This window comes from Doryrhamphus excisus, chromosome 19 (genome assembly GCF_030265055.1).
Source record: "Doryrhamphus excisus isolate RoL2022-K1 chromosome 19, RoL_Dexc_1.0, whole genome shotgun sequence".
Taxonomy (NCBI): domain Eukaryota; kingdom Metazoa; phylum Chordata; class Actinopteri; order Syngnathiformes; family Syngnathidae; genus Doryrhamphus; species Doryrhamphus excisus.
The window spans coordinates 6,983,327-7,002,312 of record NC_080484.1 but is presented as its reverse complement, the minus strand read 5'-3'; the positions used below and the strand labels follow the sequence as shown (position 1 = coordinate 7,002,312).

Sequence of the window (18,986 nt, the reverse complement as noted above, 5' to 3'; positions counted from 1 at the left end):
CTCGAATTAAACATGCTTTTTGGAATAAAAGAATGACCCATATTTCCCAAGGGGGTGTAGTTATTTACAACTTGTTTTCTTTTTGAGCGATTGTTCGTGTCTCCTGTGGGGCCATGCGATGTCACACACACCTGAAGATACCGGAAGCATACACACCTGTTTCCTTTTCTTTTCAATGAGACGCCAACCCTGGGCGTTTGGAAAATGGAATGCTGAGGAACGGTCATCCACGTTCATATTCATATTCATCATCGGGAACACTTGGAGTGCTGAGTGCGGTCCAGGCAATGGTGTGCTTGTGCGTGTGATGGCGCCGTCACGTGACATGGAGGTCAGGCGGCTCATGGCGAGTATGGTCCCTCGGTCAGGTGTCGCAGGTGTGGGCGGAGCACTTAGTAGCGGGCGGGTATCGACCCGCTCGTCCCGCGACCTCCGTGACCACGATCAAAGTTCAGAGGTCGAAACGGCAGCCAATCACAGCAGAGCGTCCGCTCCACGTAATCGATACGACGAGACGGCCCGGTCGATGGTGTGACGTCACGGCGGGGATCCGAGGCGAGCATTAGCTTAGCATCCCATGAAGCTGTCATTTCCTGTTTGCCCCTTTGAATAAAAGCGTCATGGCGGCTGCAGCTATTAGCATAGAGATGAGTTAGGACGTGACTTTTAAGATTTGATTGAGGAGGTTATTTGCTACTAACAGCTTCTTGCTAACGCTAATAAAAGACCGCGCTGACCTTTCACTTAGCCCCGCCCCCGGCATCCATCCGTCACGCGGGCCGCGACCCCCGCCGACCTCGCCGTTCATCACCCGTGCACGCGCACGCTCACGCTCCGGCTGGCGGCGCCAACAGGTGATGGCGCCAAACGGGAAGTAAAGATTCCTTATTCTCACCCGATCGTCATAAATATGATTCATATCCCAAGGGCTATGATGCTGTCACTTCTTTTTAATTTCACATCAAATATTTACATCATCATCATCCAACCAGTCACGTGTTGCGTCCACGTGCTGGCCGAGTCAACATTTTCTTTTTTGGTTTGATGTAAAAACAAAAGAAAAGTCCGTTTTCTTTTCTTCCTATTTACAGTCCCACCAAAAGGTGCACGAGGGTAAAAAAAAAACTCAAGAACAAAGAGGAAGCACCTTTACGAGCTGTCGGGCTCGGGCGTGTGCGCGAGCGCGTGCTTGTGGAGCAGGTGGCGGTGGTCGTGGTCCGGGTCCAAAGGTTTGTCGTAGTCCTCGTCCTCGTCCGGGTCCGAAGTGACTTTTAACCTCTGCGTCTCCGAGTCGTGCTTCTTCTTGGCGGAGGCCATCTCGGCCGCGTGCTTCTTGCGCCATTTGGTCCGCCGGTTCTGGAACCACACCTGCACGCGCGCGCGCACGAAAATGTCAGGCTTCACTTGCTGCTCTTCCAAATGGAATTTATGATGATGATGATGATTATTGTTATTATTATTATTATGGATGATAATTGTCGTTGGTATTCTTTTTTAAAGAAATCATTTGCAAAATAATAGCCGGAAGTTATAAAATAATAATAATAATAATAATAATAATAATAATAATAATAATAATAATAATAATAATAATAATAATACAATAATGATTATTGCTATGATATGATTGATCATAATGAAGCACGTGTTTTGTCAAAGCGACCAGATGGTTAAATCATAATGAATCAATGTATTTCCGATGATATTCTGCATCTTTAAATCATCTTTTCATATCTTTTTATGACATCACCGTCATCATCACCATACAGGTGTCCTCGCAGAGGATCAATCACTGAAATCAATTAGATGATTCATCCCGCAACAAGGACATTTATTCTATGATAATATAGTCATAATAAAAAGTATCATATCATAAAGTATGATATTGTAATACTGTATCACTTCCTGGCCATCCAGTCCGAATGCTTGGGACCATCAAACAATCATAATCATAATCCATGACATGGAAATCATAAATATATGTCTACATGGTGATCATAAATATATATAAATATATGTCTACATGATGATTATAAATACATACAAATATACGTCTACATGATTATCATAAATACTTGTATACATGATGATCATAAATATATATACATATATGTCTACATGATGATCATAAATATATGGTCGACATAATAAATGTGAATCGAAATAGAATATGACATGATAATGTGAAAAAAGTATAATTTGAAATAATTATGATTACAAAAAATTCTATTTTGTTAAAGTTTAATCTTTATCATCAAGTATATATGATAAAGTATGATATTTAGTTATCAAGTATATATTATAAAGTATAGTTATAAAGCATATATATAATAAAGTATGATATTTATTTATCAAGTATACATGATAAAGTATGATATTTATTTATCAAGTATATATGATAAAGGATAGTTATAAAGTATATATATATAATAAAGTATGATATTTATTTATCAAGTAAAAAATGATAAAGTACAGTTATAAAGTATATATATAATAAAGTATGATATTTGTTTATAAAGTATATATGATAAAGTACGATATTTATTTATGAAGTATATATGATAAAGTATTATACTTATTATCAAGTATATATATAAATAAAGAATGATATTTATTTATAACGTATATATATGATAAAGTATGCTACTTATTATCAAGTATATATATGGTAAAGTATGGTATTTATTTATAAAGTATATATATATATGATAAAGTACTTATTATCAAGTATACATATGATAAAGTATGATATTTATAAAGTACATATGATGAAGTATATTTATTTAGAAAGTATATATATGATAAAGTATGATATTTATTTAGAAAGTATATATATGATAAAGTATGATATTTACAAAGTATATATGATAAAGAATGATATTTATTTAGAAAGTATGTATATGATAAAGTACCATATTTATTTTAGTAAGCTATGTAAAAGTGCCGTTGGAGTTTGATGAGAAGTAATATGTGTGTGTGCGTGTGTGCGTGCGTGCGCGCGTACCTTGACCTGGCTCTCCGTCATGCCGAGCGAGAAGGCGAGTCTCGCCCTCTCCGGTCCCGCCAAATATTTGGTTTGTTCAAAAGTTTTTTCCAGAGCAAAGATTTGTTGTCCAGAGAAAGTTGGCCTGGTGTGTTTCCTTTTTCCGTCTTTGTCCAACACACAACTCTGCTCTGGAACACAGCAACACATCACCGTTACTAACAACACACACACTCACACTCTCTCTCTCTCACACACACACACACACACACACACACTCACGGGGTGAGCACGAGAAGCGCGCGTCCCTCCAGTGTGGACTCTGCATGACCCCCGGCCAGAAAATCGGGGTCCGGCCCTGGAGTTCGGTGAGCGGTTTGGGGTAGCGGGATACGGCGGCAGCGGCTGCGGGGGTGAAGAAGAGTCCGGGCGGCGGAGGCGGCGGAGGGCTGAGGCTGCTGAAACGGGGCTGCAGGGCGCTCATGACCCCCGCCGAGGCCGAGGAGGCCGAGGGCCGGTTGAGGATGTCGTTGATGCCGTGGGGGGTCGCGGACGAGCACAGCTGCGGAGAGCCGAGACCCGAGGACAGCCCGGACGACGTCTTGAGGCCCGGGGACGACGCCGCCATGCCGCCCGGGTTGGGCGAGCTGGTGGCCGGGGAGGTGGACGAAGCGGGCCCGGCGGAGGAGAGAGGGTAGGCCGGGTACTGGGGGGTTTTCATGTCGGCCATGCTGTGCAGAGCCGCCAGAGGGGGGGTGCTGAGGAGGAAGCTGCTCTGTCGGGACCCGTCCATCGGACCCAGCGCTAACATCACCCTGGTCCGGATTCGGACGACGGTCCACTTCTAGCAGGCCATGTCAGCAAGGAACCGCAGCTGGGGTGTGTGTGGGGGTCGGGGGGATGGATCGGTCCGGCTCGGCGTGCTTCAACAAGTTGCCAGTCTGCGAGTGGATCTTCTGGTTCCGACGTCCCGCAGCCAGAGGGGCCAAGTTTGACATCTCTGCGCCGATTGGAGCGCCGGACTGTGACGTCAGCAGGCCCGAGTGGAGGCCGGCCTCCTGATTGGCTGAGACGGGCTCAGTCTGCTTCTTAATCAGCGTAATAACAATAATAATAATAATTAATAATAATAAAGAAGAAAAACAACAGGCACGCTAACTACTCCCAAACATTTTCACTTGTATTATTCTACATACTTCCTGTTCTTCGTCATCATCAGCCTCACCTGCTGGCACCACCATGCCAGCAGCAGTGCGAGGGGGCGTGGCGCCATCTGGTGGTCATGTTACTGCATTGACCTGAATAATTGTCTTCATGTTTGGAACTTGGGCAGACACCACTCCCGATCACTTTTCACGATAAGAGCACGTGTCTTGCTTTGTCTTCTACTTCACTCACGATCCCCTTTCACAATAAGAGCACGTGTCCTGTCTGTCTTCTTCACTCACCATCCCCTTTCACAATAAGAGCACGTGTCCTGCTTGTCTTCTTCTTCACTCACGATGCCATTTCACAATAAGAGCACGTGTCCTGTTCTTGACTCCTGATCCCCTTTCACAATAAGAGTGGGGGTGATCGTGAAGGAAGGGTTGGTGGTGCAGCTCGTGGACGTGGAATCAATAAGGCCATGATTTCAGCATTAAAACATTAAACATTGATTCCATGTGGAATGGGAGCTTTTAAAAAGCTAAATCCTGGTGGTGTCACCGAGCCCCCCCCCATTAGGCCCAAGGTACGACAGGGGATATTCTATGTGCTCAGATGTGGTTTTACGAGGAGACCTCCCTCAAAGAAAAGCCTTACTTCTTTTTGGAAAGGCGAAAATTCAAGAGACTCGGCCATCGCCTGAAGATGCTGGCTTGTGGTCAAAGCCTACTTTAGTCATGGCTCTCGAAGATCTTACACCAGCGTCCATTCAGTCACTGATGCTATAGTGGACGTTGCTAGCACGGAAACTATTACCGGTAACAGAGTTAACAACGGCATGTAAGGAATGGCAGCTCCTTGAAGACCAAATATCAAATTCTCACCAGGAAGCTAACTAGCGTCCAGGAATGATCAGGATCAACTGGACGTGGTAGAGCAAAAGGAGCTTCATTAGATCCGGTGATGGAGCTACTGGATCGAAACAGATAGAATAAGGAGAACGGAATTCAGCATATTTTTGGAGGCTAGAAAAGCAAAGGCAAGAAAACATGGCATCCGATCACCAATCATAAATTCCTTGAGGGAATAGCAAAGACGTCTTTCATCGAAGGTATTTGCCAACATATTCCAGAAAGAGATCAGGATTTCATAGATTTTGGACAGTGAGGACCTGGAGGCCGCTGTCTCCTCCTTTCTCCCAACGAAGCCCAGACAGACGGGCTCGCTGGAAGCTTCTAGAAGCATCTTTGGACGGATATGAGACAACTACATTGTGGAATATTCCCATCAGGCACCTTCGCTCCAACAAGGAGACATGGCGTATGATAACAATAAACATCCCAACGATTGACGACAGGAGAGCAATTACACAGAGAAATTGTTCACTTCCATTATTTTCCCAAAAGGTATTGGAAACGTTATCAGTGAAAGTCAGGATTCCTCAAAGGGCTCAAATCATAGAACATCATGAAACTGAGCTTGGTTGGAAGTACCTTGCTTTTCTGGTCCTACAATATGGAGGCTTTGCTGTTACAGTTCTAGGAATGATTGGAGGATTTTATCAAATAGAAATCGATGTGTTTTGTTACCTTCGGGTTCAAACCCGAGCTTCCAAATCCAAGTTGGTATCCCTCAGGGATGTCCATCGTCACCTTATCCATTTATCTCAGCGCTGGGTGAGTGTCAGCAGTACCTCCTAGAGGAAACCATGTTTTAGGCAAACTGCAGATGAACTCTATTCCTAAAAACAAGAATCAAATTCCAACTGCAATTAGAGAGATTCCCAAATTCCATGATGTATACGGACTCGATTTGAATGAAACAATAAAAGTGAACCATTTCCAATCCCTGAACGCGGAACAAAGACATCGACATTCAGCATACCTGTGAGGTCAGAGGTGAAATATTTTGGAAGGACTAGCATAGAAAGTCAAATGAAAACTCGGAAAACCAGCAAAGAGATCCATCTTTCTGGAAGTAAAATGGACAGCTTACCAAGGCTTGTTTGGCCTGCTCGTCACAGGCCACGCCTTCAGGAATCATCCACGCTATTAATCAACTTTCTATCTAATTGGGAGGAATGAAAGATGTCAAAAAGGGCAATATTGTCAAATACTACAAAGATGGAGGACTTAGGGTTGTATATTTGGATTGTTTATTGAATTGGCTGAAATTGTGGACATGAATGTGTGATGCCCAAAAGTTGTTTAGTGAACCCCTGCTGAGATGAGATTCCCATATTGAGAAGCTCTGTCACTTTATCCAACTTTCACTAGTGGATCTTCTCATCTTGTTGGAAGATTTAAAGACACAACCTTTCACCTCGTCTGGAATAATGGATCCATCACAGGACAGATCATATATCATTAGGTATAGACTACAGGGCATATGGACTGGTGTGGACTCCTGGGTGTGCAACCACCTCCTCCTTCTATCCAACAGCTTCTGTAGTAATGATGTCCTATTTGATCCTATGGAACCAAAAACAAGGACTAGTATAGAATACAATATTATGTCTAGCCAAATTCTATACCCATAAATCTACATATTTAAAAACTACAACTGCTTTTCCAAACCATTTTAAATTATACATAAAATCCTTGAAAGACCAAAAATGCACAATGTATAAACCCAATCTGGTTTAAGCTTGCTCTTGTATTCCCTTTTTTCTTTTATTTTGTTAATTATATACTTATATCTACGTTAAAGGGCTGTTTCTATGTCAGTGTGTTCTGTACTTGAGTTCACTGTATTGTAATGCCATTCGGTTTGTTAATAAAGTTATAGTTAAAAAAAACACCACAGAACTACATTACGTAGAAAACTCATAAGCCGTACGTTTTTGTCGCCGCAAGTCCACCATCTTGTGTAGCACTACCTCGTTCGTTTGCAACTTTCGACCTTTTGACTGATGGTTTCTGAAATTGTGGACGCGATTAGGCATTAAAATGACCTACCGTGTGGCTGTAAACTACCAATATGTGCCTACACATGGCGAGCACGCTGAGCTGCCAAGTTGTGCTACACAAGATGGCAGCGTGTGTACCGAAGCACTGCGCGAGTGTGCTTTCTACGTCTATGGGAAACACACGAAGGTTCACGCCAGGAAGTGACGCCACTTCCATGGAAAAGCATTTCCCTGTATTGTGTGGAAAAGCAAAAGGCTGCTTTATGCTTCTGCATCATTGTGCGTCCTTTCCTGGAAGTCCCAGGTGCAATCCCCCCCTCGCCCGCTGGGGCGCTGTCGGCATGTCTTCAGCAGCAGCTCCTCGAGTCAACGTCAGCCAACAGGAGCTCTACTCCCAAAACACGCCAAAGATTTGAGAAAACACCTTGTTCTTGTATCATATCACATATATATCCACGTGCAAACGGATGAATTCTAATCCATTTTATCACCCCCCCCCCCATGTTGGATGGGATTTCTCCATTCAGAAACTAAGCCAGCATGTAGCCTGCTAATGTTGGCTTTTATTCATGCATGTTACATATGGCATCATACCCCACCCTGGTAAATAGGCTTACTGAGGCCTATTGAACGTCACACGAATTAAGGAACCGTCCCCGCCAGCCCACTTAGCAGCACAGTGACATCATGGAGTCAGATCATGGGGCCGAGTGCCATCAAGTGGTCCGTGGGCTCACCGTGGACCTTGTAGTGTCTGGGAGCGCCAGGACGGAAGGAAAGGGCAGGGATGGTGTCGTGCCACGGCGAGCGTGTCAATAAAGAGCAGAGAGCGTCCTGATGACAAGTGGCTTTTATTTCTACTTATTCACGCGCCATCAGCTTCTGCTTCTTCAGCTTCTTCTGTGAAACCTGCACACAAAGACCACGTCAGTGTTGGTCTTAACAGCAATACCAATAGCAGCAGGCCCCGCCCCTTACCTTCTTCTTCTGGGCCACCTCCTCCTCTGGCTTGGGAACAATCTGCTCCTTCTCTGTGAGGATCATCTCGATGTGGCATGGCGAGCTCATGTACGGGTTGATGCGGCCGTGGGCGCGGTAAGTACGCCGCCTCATCTTTGGCGCCTTGTTGACTTGAATGTGCTCGATGACCAGAGAGTCCACGTCCAGACCCTAAAGAGGGCAGCCACGGTTACACAACATCACAGCGACCTGCCATTGGCTGCATTGGGCAACATCTCACACGTGCTCACCTTCAGCTCGGCGTTGCTCTCTGCATTCTTGAGCATGTGCAGCAGGAACTCGGCGCTCTTTTTGGGCCATCGTCCCTGCGTCCAGCCGAACTGCTTGGCCTGCAAGACACCAGCGTTGACAGCCGCCCAAACGCACACTTCCTGTCTGAGCGAGCGGCCGCTCAGACTGATTGGTTGGTTTCATCATGAATCCAAAGGTGTCCTAAGTTGGTCATCACGGCGGCCGCTGCTCACTAGCCCCCTCCCCACTCACCTGAGCGCACCGGCCCACGCCGCCGTTGTAGCGGCGGAAGGGGACACACTGGTGCTTGACGATGACGTCCCTCAGGTACTTGTTGGCCTTGCGGATGTGCATTCCCTTGATGGCCTGGGCCGTCTCACGCGTGTTCTGCAGAGCCAGACACATGATCGCGCTACTACACGCACACGCTCTTATCTCGACATGTACGGCGCTCAGCTTGGACGCCAGTGACATGGTCTGGGTGTGTGGAGTCATGTGGCCTCACCTTGAAGTGCACCCGCAGGTTGGAGCCCCTGGACTTGCATGCTAGGAGATAAAACATCAGTCAGCCATGCCTTGCTGCCATTCACTTCCTCTCTTCTCAGGGTAGTGATGTGCCATACCACTCCTGTCCTCCACCCCCGAGCCCATGCCACCCGCATCCTCCACCCCCGAGCCCCTACCAGGTACAAGTCATGCTGGTATCAGTGATACCAAGCAGATATGCTGTAGCATGTGTCTGGTCAATTTTAAATTGGTGGGTATGTGTTAGCATAGCATAATGAAGTCAAACCATTACTTTATGAATGTAAATGTGCATATAGCTTAGCCAAGCTAGCATACAACAGACATAAGGCATCAATGAGATGCATCAAAGTGAAAAAGAAAGCCATCATTGACCAGCAACAGTTAGAAGAGATTTGGATTGGGGACAGGTATCGATATTGGCACATCACTACCATGTGAAGGCGCTCAGCTAGTACTTTGTTTTCATGAGGAATCCAAAGGTGTCCTAAGGTGTCATCATCAACGCCAAAAGTCAACGTGTTCACGCTGCAAAAGATCCTCATACTCACACTTTGTTGGGTTCTCGGGATCGAGCGAGTAGCGGACCATTTTCAGACTTCTGAAACAGAATGTGAAACAATTCGGTGAGCTTCCGTCTGATCACTGACTTTACAGCTATTTTATATCGACGACCGCGACGCGTACTGCTGTTAATTCGCCAACTTGCTGCTTAAAACTCAGCAGTTCGGTGGCGTTTACAAACGCAGAGTTTAGCATGAAAGCAGTCAAGATGGCGGACAGACAAACCATCCAGGCACCCTGACTCATTCCTCTTTACACAACAAATACACCATCGACTACAAAATCCGAGTATTTACAAATAAGCGTTCTTGGCAGATCATCTTGGGTGGTTAAAAACGAAGGATGGCAAAGATTTAGCGAGGATTTACAACGGATTTCGTAGCCGGCTTGCACCAAACAGCTCTTACCTCTGAGGCCGCGGAAGGAAGAGGAAGAGGCGGAGTCACAGCGCCCATCTTGTCGCCTCTTTAAGTGTCAGCGCACCCTAGTGGCCAGGAGGACGGAAGTTCCTCCTGTTGACCTATCCTACGCTTTAGAGGCCTAGCTCAGTTTCATCTCATCTCTGAGGGCCACATAATGAAAAGTTCAAGGGATGCAACTTTGCCACCTTGATATTTCGTAAAGCAAGACATGTTATATATGCTAACAAATTATATATGTATATTTCATCTAAGCTTTGGCATACAGTATAGGCAAAAGGCCTTATATTAATATCAACTTCACTTTGCTTTTTTATTTCACAAATATTTCAAACTTTGTAAATTTTTGTCTTGTAATAATGTGCTTTTATTTCCATAATACGTTGACTTTATTCCCATATTATAACTTCATTTTCCCTTTTTAGTCATGTTGAATGTCCTAAAATGTCAGCATGAGATGTTCCTTCATGTAACCCAGTGCTTCTCTATTATTTCCTGAACTTGAAGCAGGAAAATGCTACAAAATGGAGAGCATACCAGCCTAGTCTTCAAGTCTGAGCGTGATAGCGGTGGAATGATTTGCGGCTGTAGTCGAGGTGCCTGTGTGCTGAGGCTAGCGTACGTGGACGTGCTACGCCCTCGGGCACGTGCAGCTGGACCAGCATATGTATGTAACAAGGAGTTGTCCGAGTGGAAGCGTCATGAGCATCGTGAGGCGGTGGGGTGGTGGGTCTGAGAGGAGAAGTCGCGAGCAAGGTGTCAGCGTTTCAGCACCATGAAGAAGCACAAACGCTCGGTGGTCATCAACTTTCTTTATTTTGGTGATTTGCGTGCCGGCTCCTGGTGCCTCCAGGGTAGAAAAATAAAGCTTTTATTCCCAAGGAAACGAACCATCACCCCCTTGTCGGCCTTTCGGACAGCAAGGCGATAACAGAAGTTGAAGAATGCCAAGACATGTCAGAACTCTGTGATATCAGGGATGTGTCAAAGTCCACAGAAGAGTCTGGAAGGAACGTGTGGGACATGGGTCTTCACCTGGGGGAGGGGCTGAGCACGGTGGGGGTCGGCGGGTAGACCAGAGCCACATTGACCCTCTCGGAACCGTTCTTTGGACAGACCAGCTCGGTCAGTTCATCAGGCCGCTGCTGAGACAGCAACTCTCCTGCAACACAGCAAGGACCCCCTGTGAGATAGGACACGCCTCTTGGATCACATGACCTCATGGCAGGAACCAACAGCCTTTCTGAGCTTCATGAATTAAAACAAACACACTGGACACCCCCCCAACAGCACAACCAACACCAGGGCAAGCCAAACCTTTGACAGCCAGCCTCCCCCGCTTATGGCGAGCATCTGGTTCCAGACCCCACCCATCAATTCCACAATATAGAATTTACCTAATTACAGCACAGAAACCCTGTGTACCACCTTCTAATACACTTTTATCATCATTAAAGCCCAGTAGACAGGAAATAACACCCCTATAGGAACATTAAAACTCCTATTATCCAATATATTGGACATAAGAGAAAATAAAACATAGGAAAATTGTATACTACCTTCTAATACACTTTTATCATCATTAGAGCCCTCTAGACAGGAAATAACACCCCTATAGTCACTTTAAAACTCCTATTATCCAATATAGTAGACATAAGAGAAAATAAGACATGGGAAACTTGTATACTACCTTCTAATACACTTCTATCATCACTAGAGCCCTCTAGACAGTAAATAACACCCCTATAGTCACCTTAAAACTCCTATTATCCAATATAGTAGACATAAGAGAAAATAAGACATAGGGAAACTTGTATACTACCTTCTAATACACTTTTATCATCATTAGAGCCCTCTAGACAGGAAATAACACCCCTATAGTCACTTAAAAACTCATATTATCCCATACAGTAGACATAAGAGAAAATAAGACATAGGGAAACTTGTATACTACCATCTAATACACTGTCATCGTCATTAGAGCCCCCTAGAGAGGAAATAACACCCCTATAGTCACTTTAAAACTCCTATTATCCAATATAGTAGACATAAGAGAAAATAAGACATAGGAAACTTGTATACTACCTTCTAATACACTTTTATCACCATTAGAGCCCTCTAGACAGGAAATAACACCCCTATAGTCACTTTAAAACTCCTATTATCCAATATAGTAGACATAAGAGAAAATAAGACATAGGAAACTTGTATACTACCTTCTAATACACTTTTATCACCATTAGAGCCCTCTTTGACTTTATTCTTGTAAAATGAGCTTTGTTGTTGTTGTGTTTACTTGTTAAATATTTCATATTTCTAGAATGCGATGCGAGCCACAAATGGCCCACAGGCTGCACATTGGACACCCCTGCCATAGACCACAGCACAGTCCAATGACCCTCAGCACAAGATGCCCACGACTACTATTACTATTTTGTGGAGGGGGTGGGGGTGTGGGGGCTGGCTTGAAATATCCCAACTTTCCTCCCAGTACAGCCCCCTGCCCCGTGACAGGAAGCAAATGACTGAACTTCCTGTGTTGTCTGTCCTATGCGGAGCTTTGCGTGTGCGTAAGAAAGCAAATATGCACTCTGAGTACCTGAGCTGGTCTTGGCCCCGCCCCCATCCTGAGGAATGTCTGTCTGTCCCACATGAGGCACACGGGAAAGATTCCCAAAATAACTGAGCTGGTCTACACGCCTCAACACCAGCACGTGTCTAATGACCTTTGAACCCTCAGGAGGAAGATTCCCATGCTAGCGTTTGCCATGGTGGGCGTGTTCAGGATGATCACATGACAGTTCAATCCTGTGAGCCCACGTGCGGGGTGGATAACAGTCAGCTAGCTTAATAGGATTGTTCCTCTGGTGGCCGCCACACACGTGGCCATCGCCATCATCATCATCATCATGACGTATAAAGGTATGTTGGAAAGGTCTTGTCCCAAACGTGTGTCTGCCATCTTGGCCAGGTCACTCATAGAAAAGACATTTTTCATCTGAGTGAGGTTTATCTGTTTGAATAAAGAATGAATAAAAAGTAGCGATGCCGCCCGGCTGTGGAGGCGGAGCTTACCCGGAAAGGTGTGCGGGCTGCTGGACCCCCTGCGGAGGCACTTGGAGCACACAATGTGCACGGCGTAGTGCAGGCCGGGCCATTCCCGCAGCAGTGCGTCGAGCTCATGGAGCAGTGGCATGACGGCCTGCCACGCCGTCCAGATGTTTGGCAGCGACGCGTGGCTGGCGATGGACACGGTGTCCGCCTGCAGCCTCCCCGCAGAGGGATGGTGGCTGATCACGACCGGGACTTTGCCTCGGTAGGCCAGGATGCGGTTCGGGCCGTCGGACCTCTGAGCCACGTGGCTGTTGATGCGTGCGCTAAAGCGGGCAAAGAGTCCGGGCGGGAACAGGAAGGGGAAGCTGTACTGGATTTGCAGCTGCTCCACCGACATCAGTGGGCAGGGAGGAAGGGAGCTCGGGTCTGGTTCTGTCTCCTCTCTGCCGGTGTAGACGGGGAACTTGTACCACAGCACTGCAGCGCCATTTGGGGGCTTGCCACGGGGCTTGTTCACGCAGTAGCAGACGCCCAGCTTCTCCAGAAGCTCCATGGAAACATTCTGGTCCCACTGGGTCTGGATGAGAGGGCCGAGCAGCCGGTGGATGGCGGTGGAGGGTAAGAGGCCGCATCGAAGGAAACTGTCCAAATGACGTTCCGGCTGCACCACTCTGAGGTTCTCATTGTCCTCCTTCCCCACCTGGGCGTCGTCCAGCAGTTCGAGCTCGTCCCTTTGGAAGAAGACGTTGAGGACGGCGATGAAGCGTGAAATGTTGTGAAACACGTAATCCTTCAGGGCGGGGTTGTCCTCAAAGTAGAGCAGCTGGCCGCTTTCATGCAGGTAGGACAAGGCGCTGTGCAGGTTCTCCTCGGTAAGCCCCGCCTGGTGACCGAGGTGGGCCGCGTCCCACCACGACAGCCACAAGTCCTCAGACTTGAGGTGTAGCTCCTCCAGGATCTGCCAGGACCTGGGCAGCACCCGGTGGAGGTTGGGGAAGATGTCCTTGTGCTTGCCAACAAACATCAGTTTCTCCTTCAAGCGTTGGATGTTGGTCTGGGTCTGCGTGCTGACACTCAGCAGCGGAGACAGGATCTGAAGGCGGTGGTTCAGCAAGAACTGTAGCCGGGTCTTCTTCTGCCACAGATTACCGTCGGAGACGGCATAAAAGGGGTTATGGGGGTTGGAGGTGCGTGCGGCATAACCCTGCTGAAGAGCCTGGTCCACGTTTAGGGCCAGACTTATCAGGACCTGTGCGTCTCTCCTTCGCTGCAAGCCGACCTGCCGGTGGATGTCTAGCCTCTTCTCCTCCAGTTCCGCGTCCCCACACAAGTCGGCGTGCGTGCCCACCAACAGCACGACAGCACGGGGCACCTTGGCACCCAGCAGGTGAAGAAAGTAGCCCACATGGGCGTAGAAGTGGCAAGGCGAATACGCTTTGAGGTTAACGACCAGGATGTAGAGGGCGCCGGGGGAGAGGAAAAAGGCTTTGAGAAGGTCTAGGTTCTGCTTGCCCGACAGGTCATACATGAGGAACGTGAGGCCGCCATCTGCGACCCAGCTGGCGACTTGGATTCCATCGCTTCCCTTGCTTTCATGTCGCCCGCTAAGAACGCTCCGCTGAAGCTGTGTCTTCCCGGCCCCCTTCAGTCCCATCAGAACCAGTTTGAGTCTGGGCTTCACGGAGAGCTGTGAGGGCACCAAGTCCCTCTGATAGGTGGCGATGTGTGGAATCCCCTTCATGCATACCTCATACGGGGGCTGGATGAGGGGGTTGTCCTTCACCTTCCAAATGTTCACCTTGGACAGCTTTTCAAAATGGTCTGGAAGGATGGCGATCTGGTTACCTTGGAGCACCAGCTCCTCCAGCTTCACCAGGTCCACAAGTGAGTTGGGCAGGTATGTGATGGCGTTGTTGTCCAGCCAAAGATTGGCCAGATTCTGCAGCTGCCCGATTTCCTGTGGTAGATGTGTGAGTTTATTCCTGCTCAGGTAGAGCTCCTCCAGTCCCAAAATGTTCAGAAGAACCTCGGGGAAACCGGCCAGCTGGTTGGAGGACAAGTTAACCATCTTGAGCCTTTGCAGGTCGCCAAAGTCGCGGGGAAGCGCAGTCAGGTGGTTCCCGTCCAGCATCAGGCTCTCCAGGTTCCGCAGGTGGCAGAAAGTGTCAGGCAAAGATCTTAGGTGGAGACTGCTCAGCCACAAGATTTTCACGCTCTTCAACTTGGCCAGGTCTTCTGGCAAAACCTCAAACGTGTTCCCCGAACAATCCAGCTCCTCCAAGTCGCCGAGTGCCAGGATCTCAGGAGGGAAACGTCTCAGCTTGTTGTGGTCCACGTCCAGTGTGCGCAGCCTGGCCAGGTGGCGGAAGGTGGCGGGGATGCTGTGAAGGTGGTTAAAGCTGATGTCCAGTTCCTCCAGAAGCTTCAGACCCGAGATGTGCTCGGGCAGCTGCTGGATGTCGTTGTGACTCACGCAGAGCTTCTTGAGCGCACTCAGATGGGCCAGGCCCTCCGCCACGCTTCTCAACCGGTTGTAGCTCAGGTCCAGTTCCACCAGCTGCCGGAGCTCGAACACGGCCTGCGGGATGGCGGAGAAGCGGTTCCTGCGCAGAACCAGCACGCGCAGGTTACTGAGGCTGGACGCCAGACCTTCAGGCAGCTCGTGGAGGAAGTTGTTGCCCAGGTTGAGGGCCTCGATTTTGGACAGGTCCTGGTCTTTGGAGCACAGGGTCAGCTGGCGCAGGTCGCTACGGAGCTTCCTGGAGCGGAGGGCGGCGTCCCTCCACAGCTGTCCTGCTTTCACATTGTTCTCCTCCCCCGCTACCCCCTCCTTGTTTTCATTCAGCGTTCTCATGCTGGAGTCCGATCAGCTGCGCTGGCGGGAAACGTTGACGCCTTTCCAGCGGAGGAGGGGGGGCCGCATGGCGTCCGTTCGCCGCCGCGCACCCGAGCTGCCGTTTAACGTCATGGCCTCCAGCTTCGGGACGCTCGTCGGCGGCTCGCAAGTCCTCCTCTGCCTCCTCTCCTCCCTGCAGGAACGGGAAGAAAGTCCGGAAGTCCGCGTCATCACTCCGCTCCCGCCCGCCAGGAGGAGGCGGGGCCTCGGTGAAAGTGCTTTTCCCAAATCCCAAAGGTTTGTTTTCACGCTCGACGTGGCGTCCATCTTCTGTCTACTTGCTGAGTGCAGCGTCTTGGGCTACCTGCCGCCTCCTCGTTTCCATTATTATTGTCATGAGTCATTCATTTTTCATGTCATGACGTTCTTCTTCGTTGCTTTCCTTGTGCTAGGGGTCTATCTAGTGGCCACAGCGTGTCAATGCGGAGTAAATGGGAGTAGGACGACTCGTGTTTTTATTCATGATTACTTGGACTAAATAATACATACAGTAAATCAAATAAAACATACAGTAAATCGGGAGCAAATATGAGCAAAACTGCCTTTTATTGTAAATGTTTATTTGAATAAAAGGCAAATGAAGACAAATAATATTTGTTTGTATATGAATATTCCCATTTAAAAAGGTGGGGTTTGGAAAAATTTAAAACCTACTGGATTATTTCAATGAAAGCGTCTCAGTAGTACGGCCCCACGTTCTCATAGCCGGCGTAACTCGGCCACTCGGGGAAGATGCCGTGTCCGCAGATGGGACTGCCGAACCGGTCCAGGTGGATCCCTGAGTCAAAGTGTGGCCGCTTGGCCGACGCCCACACGACGCGGTAGTTGTGGCCGTGGTTGCTGTCCCAGTACTCGTCCCCGCCCACCTGGTAACAGACGGCAAACTCCACGTGCTGGTGAGGGTGGAGGAGCTCCGGCAGGCTCAGCTGGAAGGAGAAGGTGTCGCTGTAGCGCGTGGGGTACGAGTCTTTCACATACGTGCAGTCCACGTCCGAGTGGCTCTCCCAGGAGTCAAAGGTGACGCGGAGCTTGACCCGCTTCTCAAAGGACAGGTTCTTGACCTTGACGGTTCCCGCCAAGGCCTCCTCCTTGAGCACGCAGTGTTCCAGGCAGACGCAGTTCCTCTCCAGACGCTGGCGGAAGTGCACGTAGTCCGACGACGGCTGGCCGAAGTCCAAGACCAGCTTGTCGTCTTTGGCGCCGGGCGCAGTGCTTGCCGTCCGTCGGATGTCAAGAGGGATGTGGATGGGATCCTTCAACTGGGAGAAGACCTTGACCCTGGTCAGCGGTAGACCTCGATGGTCAGCGAAGGTCACCTGCTTCTTCACCTTCCCTCCGGCTTGCGCCGCCTCCTCCAAGTGACAGCGGGAGGTTGGGGGGGCGCCGCTCCTGTAGACAAAGTCCTCATTGGAGAGGTACAGGGGTGGCGCCATGTCCGTCGGCATGTCGGGTGGGGCGGGGTCAGCTTCAGTTAGCTGCTTAGCTTTTGCATGTCGCTCCTGCTGGAACACTGGCCAGTCGACTCCCACCACGCTGAAAGACACAAAAACTCCTTGACCGCTTTCTGGAGGACATTTGCATCCTCACCTTCTATGCCGCCCCAAGCCCCAGGCCCCAGAACTAGATAGTGAAATGTCATAGGGTGCAGCTTTACTATACTTTCATTTGTGACTGACTTTCAGTGCAACTTCACTAATTACTTTTTCAAAATATTTCAGTTTTCTTCTTAAACAATCTTTGTACAATTTCCCCTAACATTTGGACTTTATTCGCATAATATTACAACTTCCTTTTATGTTGTCTCGCTCTCATATGATTTTTTAAAATAAAATGTATTTTTTTCATGAATATTTCACCTTTATGCGACCAAAATGAGACCGAATATGACTTTTGCATTCATATTGGGTCCTATCCTATATCAACATTTTCTAAAAATGAAAAAATGACAAGTTTATTTGTTGTTTTGAGGACATTTTACTTGAATATTTCAACTTTATGCTATACTGAAATAATGCTGTGTATGTTATTCTCATAAGGTAATGACTTTTTCATATTTGATTAAAACTTTTTCCCTTAAGATTTTGACTTTATTTGGGGGATTTTATTGTCTTATGTTGTTGCTTTTTGTTAAATGATATATTTAGAATGTGCTGCAGGCTGCAAATGGCCCCTGGGCTGCACTTTGGACACCTTTTACACCAACTCACCCACCCACCCACTCACCCACTTTTGCTGTTGTTTTTTTGTATTTGAATTTAAACACAGAAACCGGTGGCGGCTGTTGGGGGGGGGGGGGTGTAGGGCAGACGGCTGTGTTTGGACCTTGACATGATTATTAGCGTTCCATTGCTAGCTGTGTACAAGAAGGCCAAAAACAACAACAAAAGTGAATACAGGTGAGCGGGCAAGCTGTCAGTTGATTGGCTGTCACCAGTTGTGATGTCACTATGCTTTTGAATAAACGCATCATACATGTAAAGCACATGTCAAACTCGTCGTCTCGCACCCGAGTGACGTCACAGATTCACCTGAATATGCTCGCTCAAAGCAAACTAGCAGCCCACAGTAACCTTTACAGGTTTTAGCGTCATGTGAGCACGTGCTACATGTATGTAGGATAAAAAAGTCAAGTGCGTTAAAGTCTTGTTACCTGAGCGGCGGCGCTGGGTGGTGGGGGGGCGGGGGAGACGTTCACCTCATCTGGGCTCACTCGCGTGGACGCGCACGTTCCTGATGCCGTGCTCGCCACCCTGTGCGCAAATTGTTTGTGCGCAGCTTCTAAGCCACTCAGGCTGCACGTGAACATCCAGCCGTAGCCAGTCAAAGGAGTTTCCCACGGAGTGCGAGGGATGTGACCCCGCCCCATATCCCTACGGGGGGACGGGAAGGTCAAAAGTAGCGAATAAGTTGTTTGGCGTTGGCATGTTACGCTAGCATGTTAATATCGTTTGTGTGTCTTAGCATCAGCTGTCCTGTAGGCGATCAGGTGATCAATGTGTTATCCATTGATGTGCACACATTTAGCGAGGCAATCGATATGATCAAATAGAACATTATGAAGCTAAGCTGACCGCCAATGAAGAAGTGAGTCAATATTTGCACAGGGGATTAGGTTCAGGAGAGCAAAGATGAAAGTTTAATTCCAGAAAGACGACTCTGTCCTCCACCGCACCTGAAAATAGCCCACACCGATCAATGACGGTCAATCATTGACCAGCTGCAGCGAGCTGGTCAAATGTT

At 47.9% G+C, this 18,986-nt stretch overlaps 4 protein-coding genes and 2 non-coding genes across 7 annotated transcripts; all 6 read right to left on the bottom strand.

The window, feature by feature from the left end:
- Positions 1-1,149: 1,149 nt before the first annotated feature.
- nkx6.1 (NK6 homeobox 1) lies at positions 1,150-3,776 on the bottom strand. The gene is made up of 3 exons (XM_058057629.1): positions 3,266-3,776; positions 3,005-3,174; positions 1,150-1,368 (listed from the first exon to the last, which is right to left on the bottom strand). Exons 1-3 carry the CDS (start codon positions 3,774-3,776, stop codon positions 1,150-1,152), a joined length of 900 nt encoding a protein of 299 aa, XP_057913612.1.
- Positions 3,777-7,869: 4,093 nt separating this feature from the next.
- rpl17 (ribosomal protein L17) lies at positions 7,870-9,855 on the bottom strand. Of its 2 annotated transcripts, none has more exons than XM_058056975.1 (7): positions 9,785-9,855; positions 9,365-9,414; positions 8,794-8,834; positions 8,541-8,675; positions 8,288-8,386; positions 8,016-8,207; positions 7,870-7,946 (listed from the first exon to the last, which is right to left on the bottom strand). In XM_058056975.1, the coding sequence occupies exons 2-7, from the start codon at positions 9,402-9,404 to the stop codon at positions 7,899-7,901; spliced, it is 555 nt and encodes a 184-aa protein (XP_057912958.1). In that variant the 5' UTR covers positions 9,405-9,414; positions 9,785-9,855; the 3' UTR covers positions 7,870-7,898. The 2 variants fall into 2 exon arrangements, with proteins under 2 accessions (XP_057912958.1, XP_057912959.1); XM_058056976.1 differs by lacking the exon at positions 9,785-9,855 and adding an exon at positions 9,501-9,599.
- Positions 8,444-8,510, bottom strand: LOC131107687 (small nucleolar RNA SNORD58). The gene has a single exon (XR_009120303.1). It is a non-coding gene; the product is annotated as a small nucleolar RNA SNORD58 (small nucleolar RNA).
- LOC131107689 (small nucleolar RNA SNORD58) lies at positions 9,256-9,321 on the bottom strand. The gene has a single exon (XR_009120305.1). It is a non-coding gene; the product is annotated as a small nucleolar RNA SNORD58 (small nucleolar RNA).
- A 638-nt stretch (positions 9,856-10,493) lies between the features above and the next one.
- mfhas1 (multifunctional ROCO family signaling regulator 1) lies at positions 10,494-16,042 on the bottom strand. Its single transcript, XM_058056969.1, has 2 exons — positions 12,872-16,042; positions 10,494-10,958 (listed from the first exon to the last, which is right to left on the bottom strand). The coding sequence occupies exons 1-2, from the start codon at positions 15,702-15,704 to the stop codon at positions 10,828-10,830; spliced, it is 2,964 nt and encodes a 987-aa protein (XP_057912952.1). The 5' UTR covers positions 15,705-16,042; the 3' UTR covers positions 10,494-10,827.
- A 141-nt stretch (positions 16,043-16,183) lies between these two features.
- ppp1r3b (protein phosphatase 1, regulatory subunit 3B) lies at positions 16,184-18,932 on the bottom strand. Its single transcript, XM_058056971.1, has 2 exons — positions 18,397-18,932; positions 16,184-17,279 (listed from the first exon to the last, which is right to left on the bottom strand). Exon 2 carries the CDS (start codon positions 17,189-17,191, stop codon positions 16,424-16,426), a length of 768 nt encoding a protein of 255 aa, XP_057912954.1. The 5' UTR covers positions 17,192-17,279; positions 18,397-18,932; the 3' UTR covers positions 16,184-16,423.
- Positions 18,933-18,986: the final 54 nt, after the last annotated feature.

Bases quoted from the DNA above. Each gene is read 5' to 3' on its own strand.
- ppp1r3b (XM_058056971.1), bottom strand. From the start codon at position 17,191: ATGCCGACGGACATGGCGCCACCCCTGTACCTCTCCAATGAGGACTTT.
- mfhas1 (XM_058056969.1), bottom strand. From the start codon at position 15,704: ATGAGAACGCTGAATGAAAACAAGGAGGGGGTAGCGGGGGAGGAGAAC. The intron at 10,959-12,871 runs GTAAGCTCCGCC...GCTGTGTTGCAG, and splicing joins CAGCCCGCACACCTTTCCGG to GAGAGTTGCTGTCTCAGCAG.
- rpl17 (XM_058056975.1), bottom strand. From the start codon at position 9,404: ATGGTCCGCTACTCGCTCGATCCCGAGAACCCAACAAAGT. The intron at 8,676-8,793 runs GTGAGGCCACAT...CTGGCTCTGCAG, and splicing joins ACCTGCGGGTGCACTTCAAG to AACACGCGTGAGACGGCCCA. The intron at 7,947-8,015 runs GTAAGGGGCGGG...CTTTGTGTGCAG, and splicing joins AGGTGGCCCAGAAGAAGAAG to GTTTCACAGAAGAAGCTGAA.
- nkx6.1 (XM_058057629.1), bottom strand. From the start codon at position 3,776: ATGGACGGGTCCCGACAGAGCAGCTTCCTCCTCAGCACCCCCCCTCTG. The intron at 3,175-3,265 runs GTGAGTGTGTGT...GCTGTGTTCCAG, and splicing joins GCGCTTCTCGTGCTCACCCC to AGCAGAGTTGTGTGTTGGAC. The intron at 1,369-3,004 runs GTACGCGCGCAC...GCGCGCGTGCAG, and splicing joins TGACGGAGAGCCAGGTCAAG to GTGTGGTTCCAGAACCGGCG.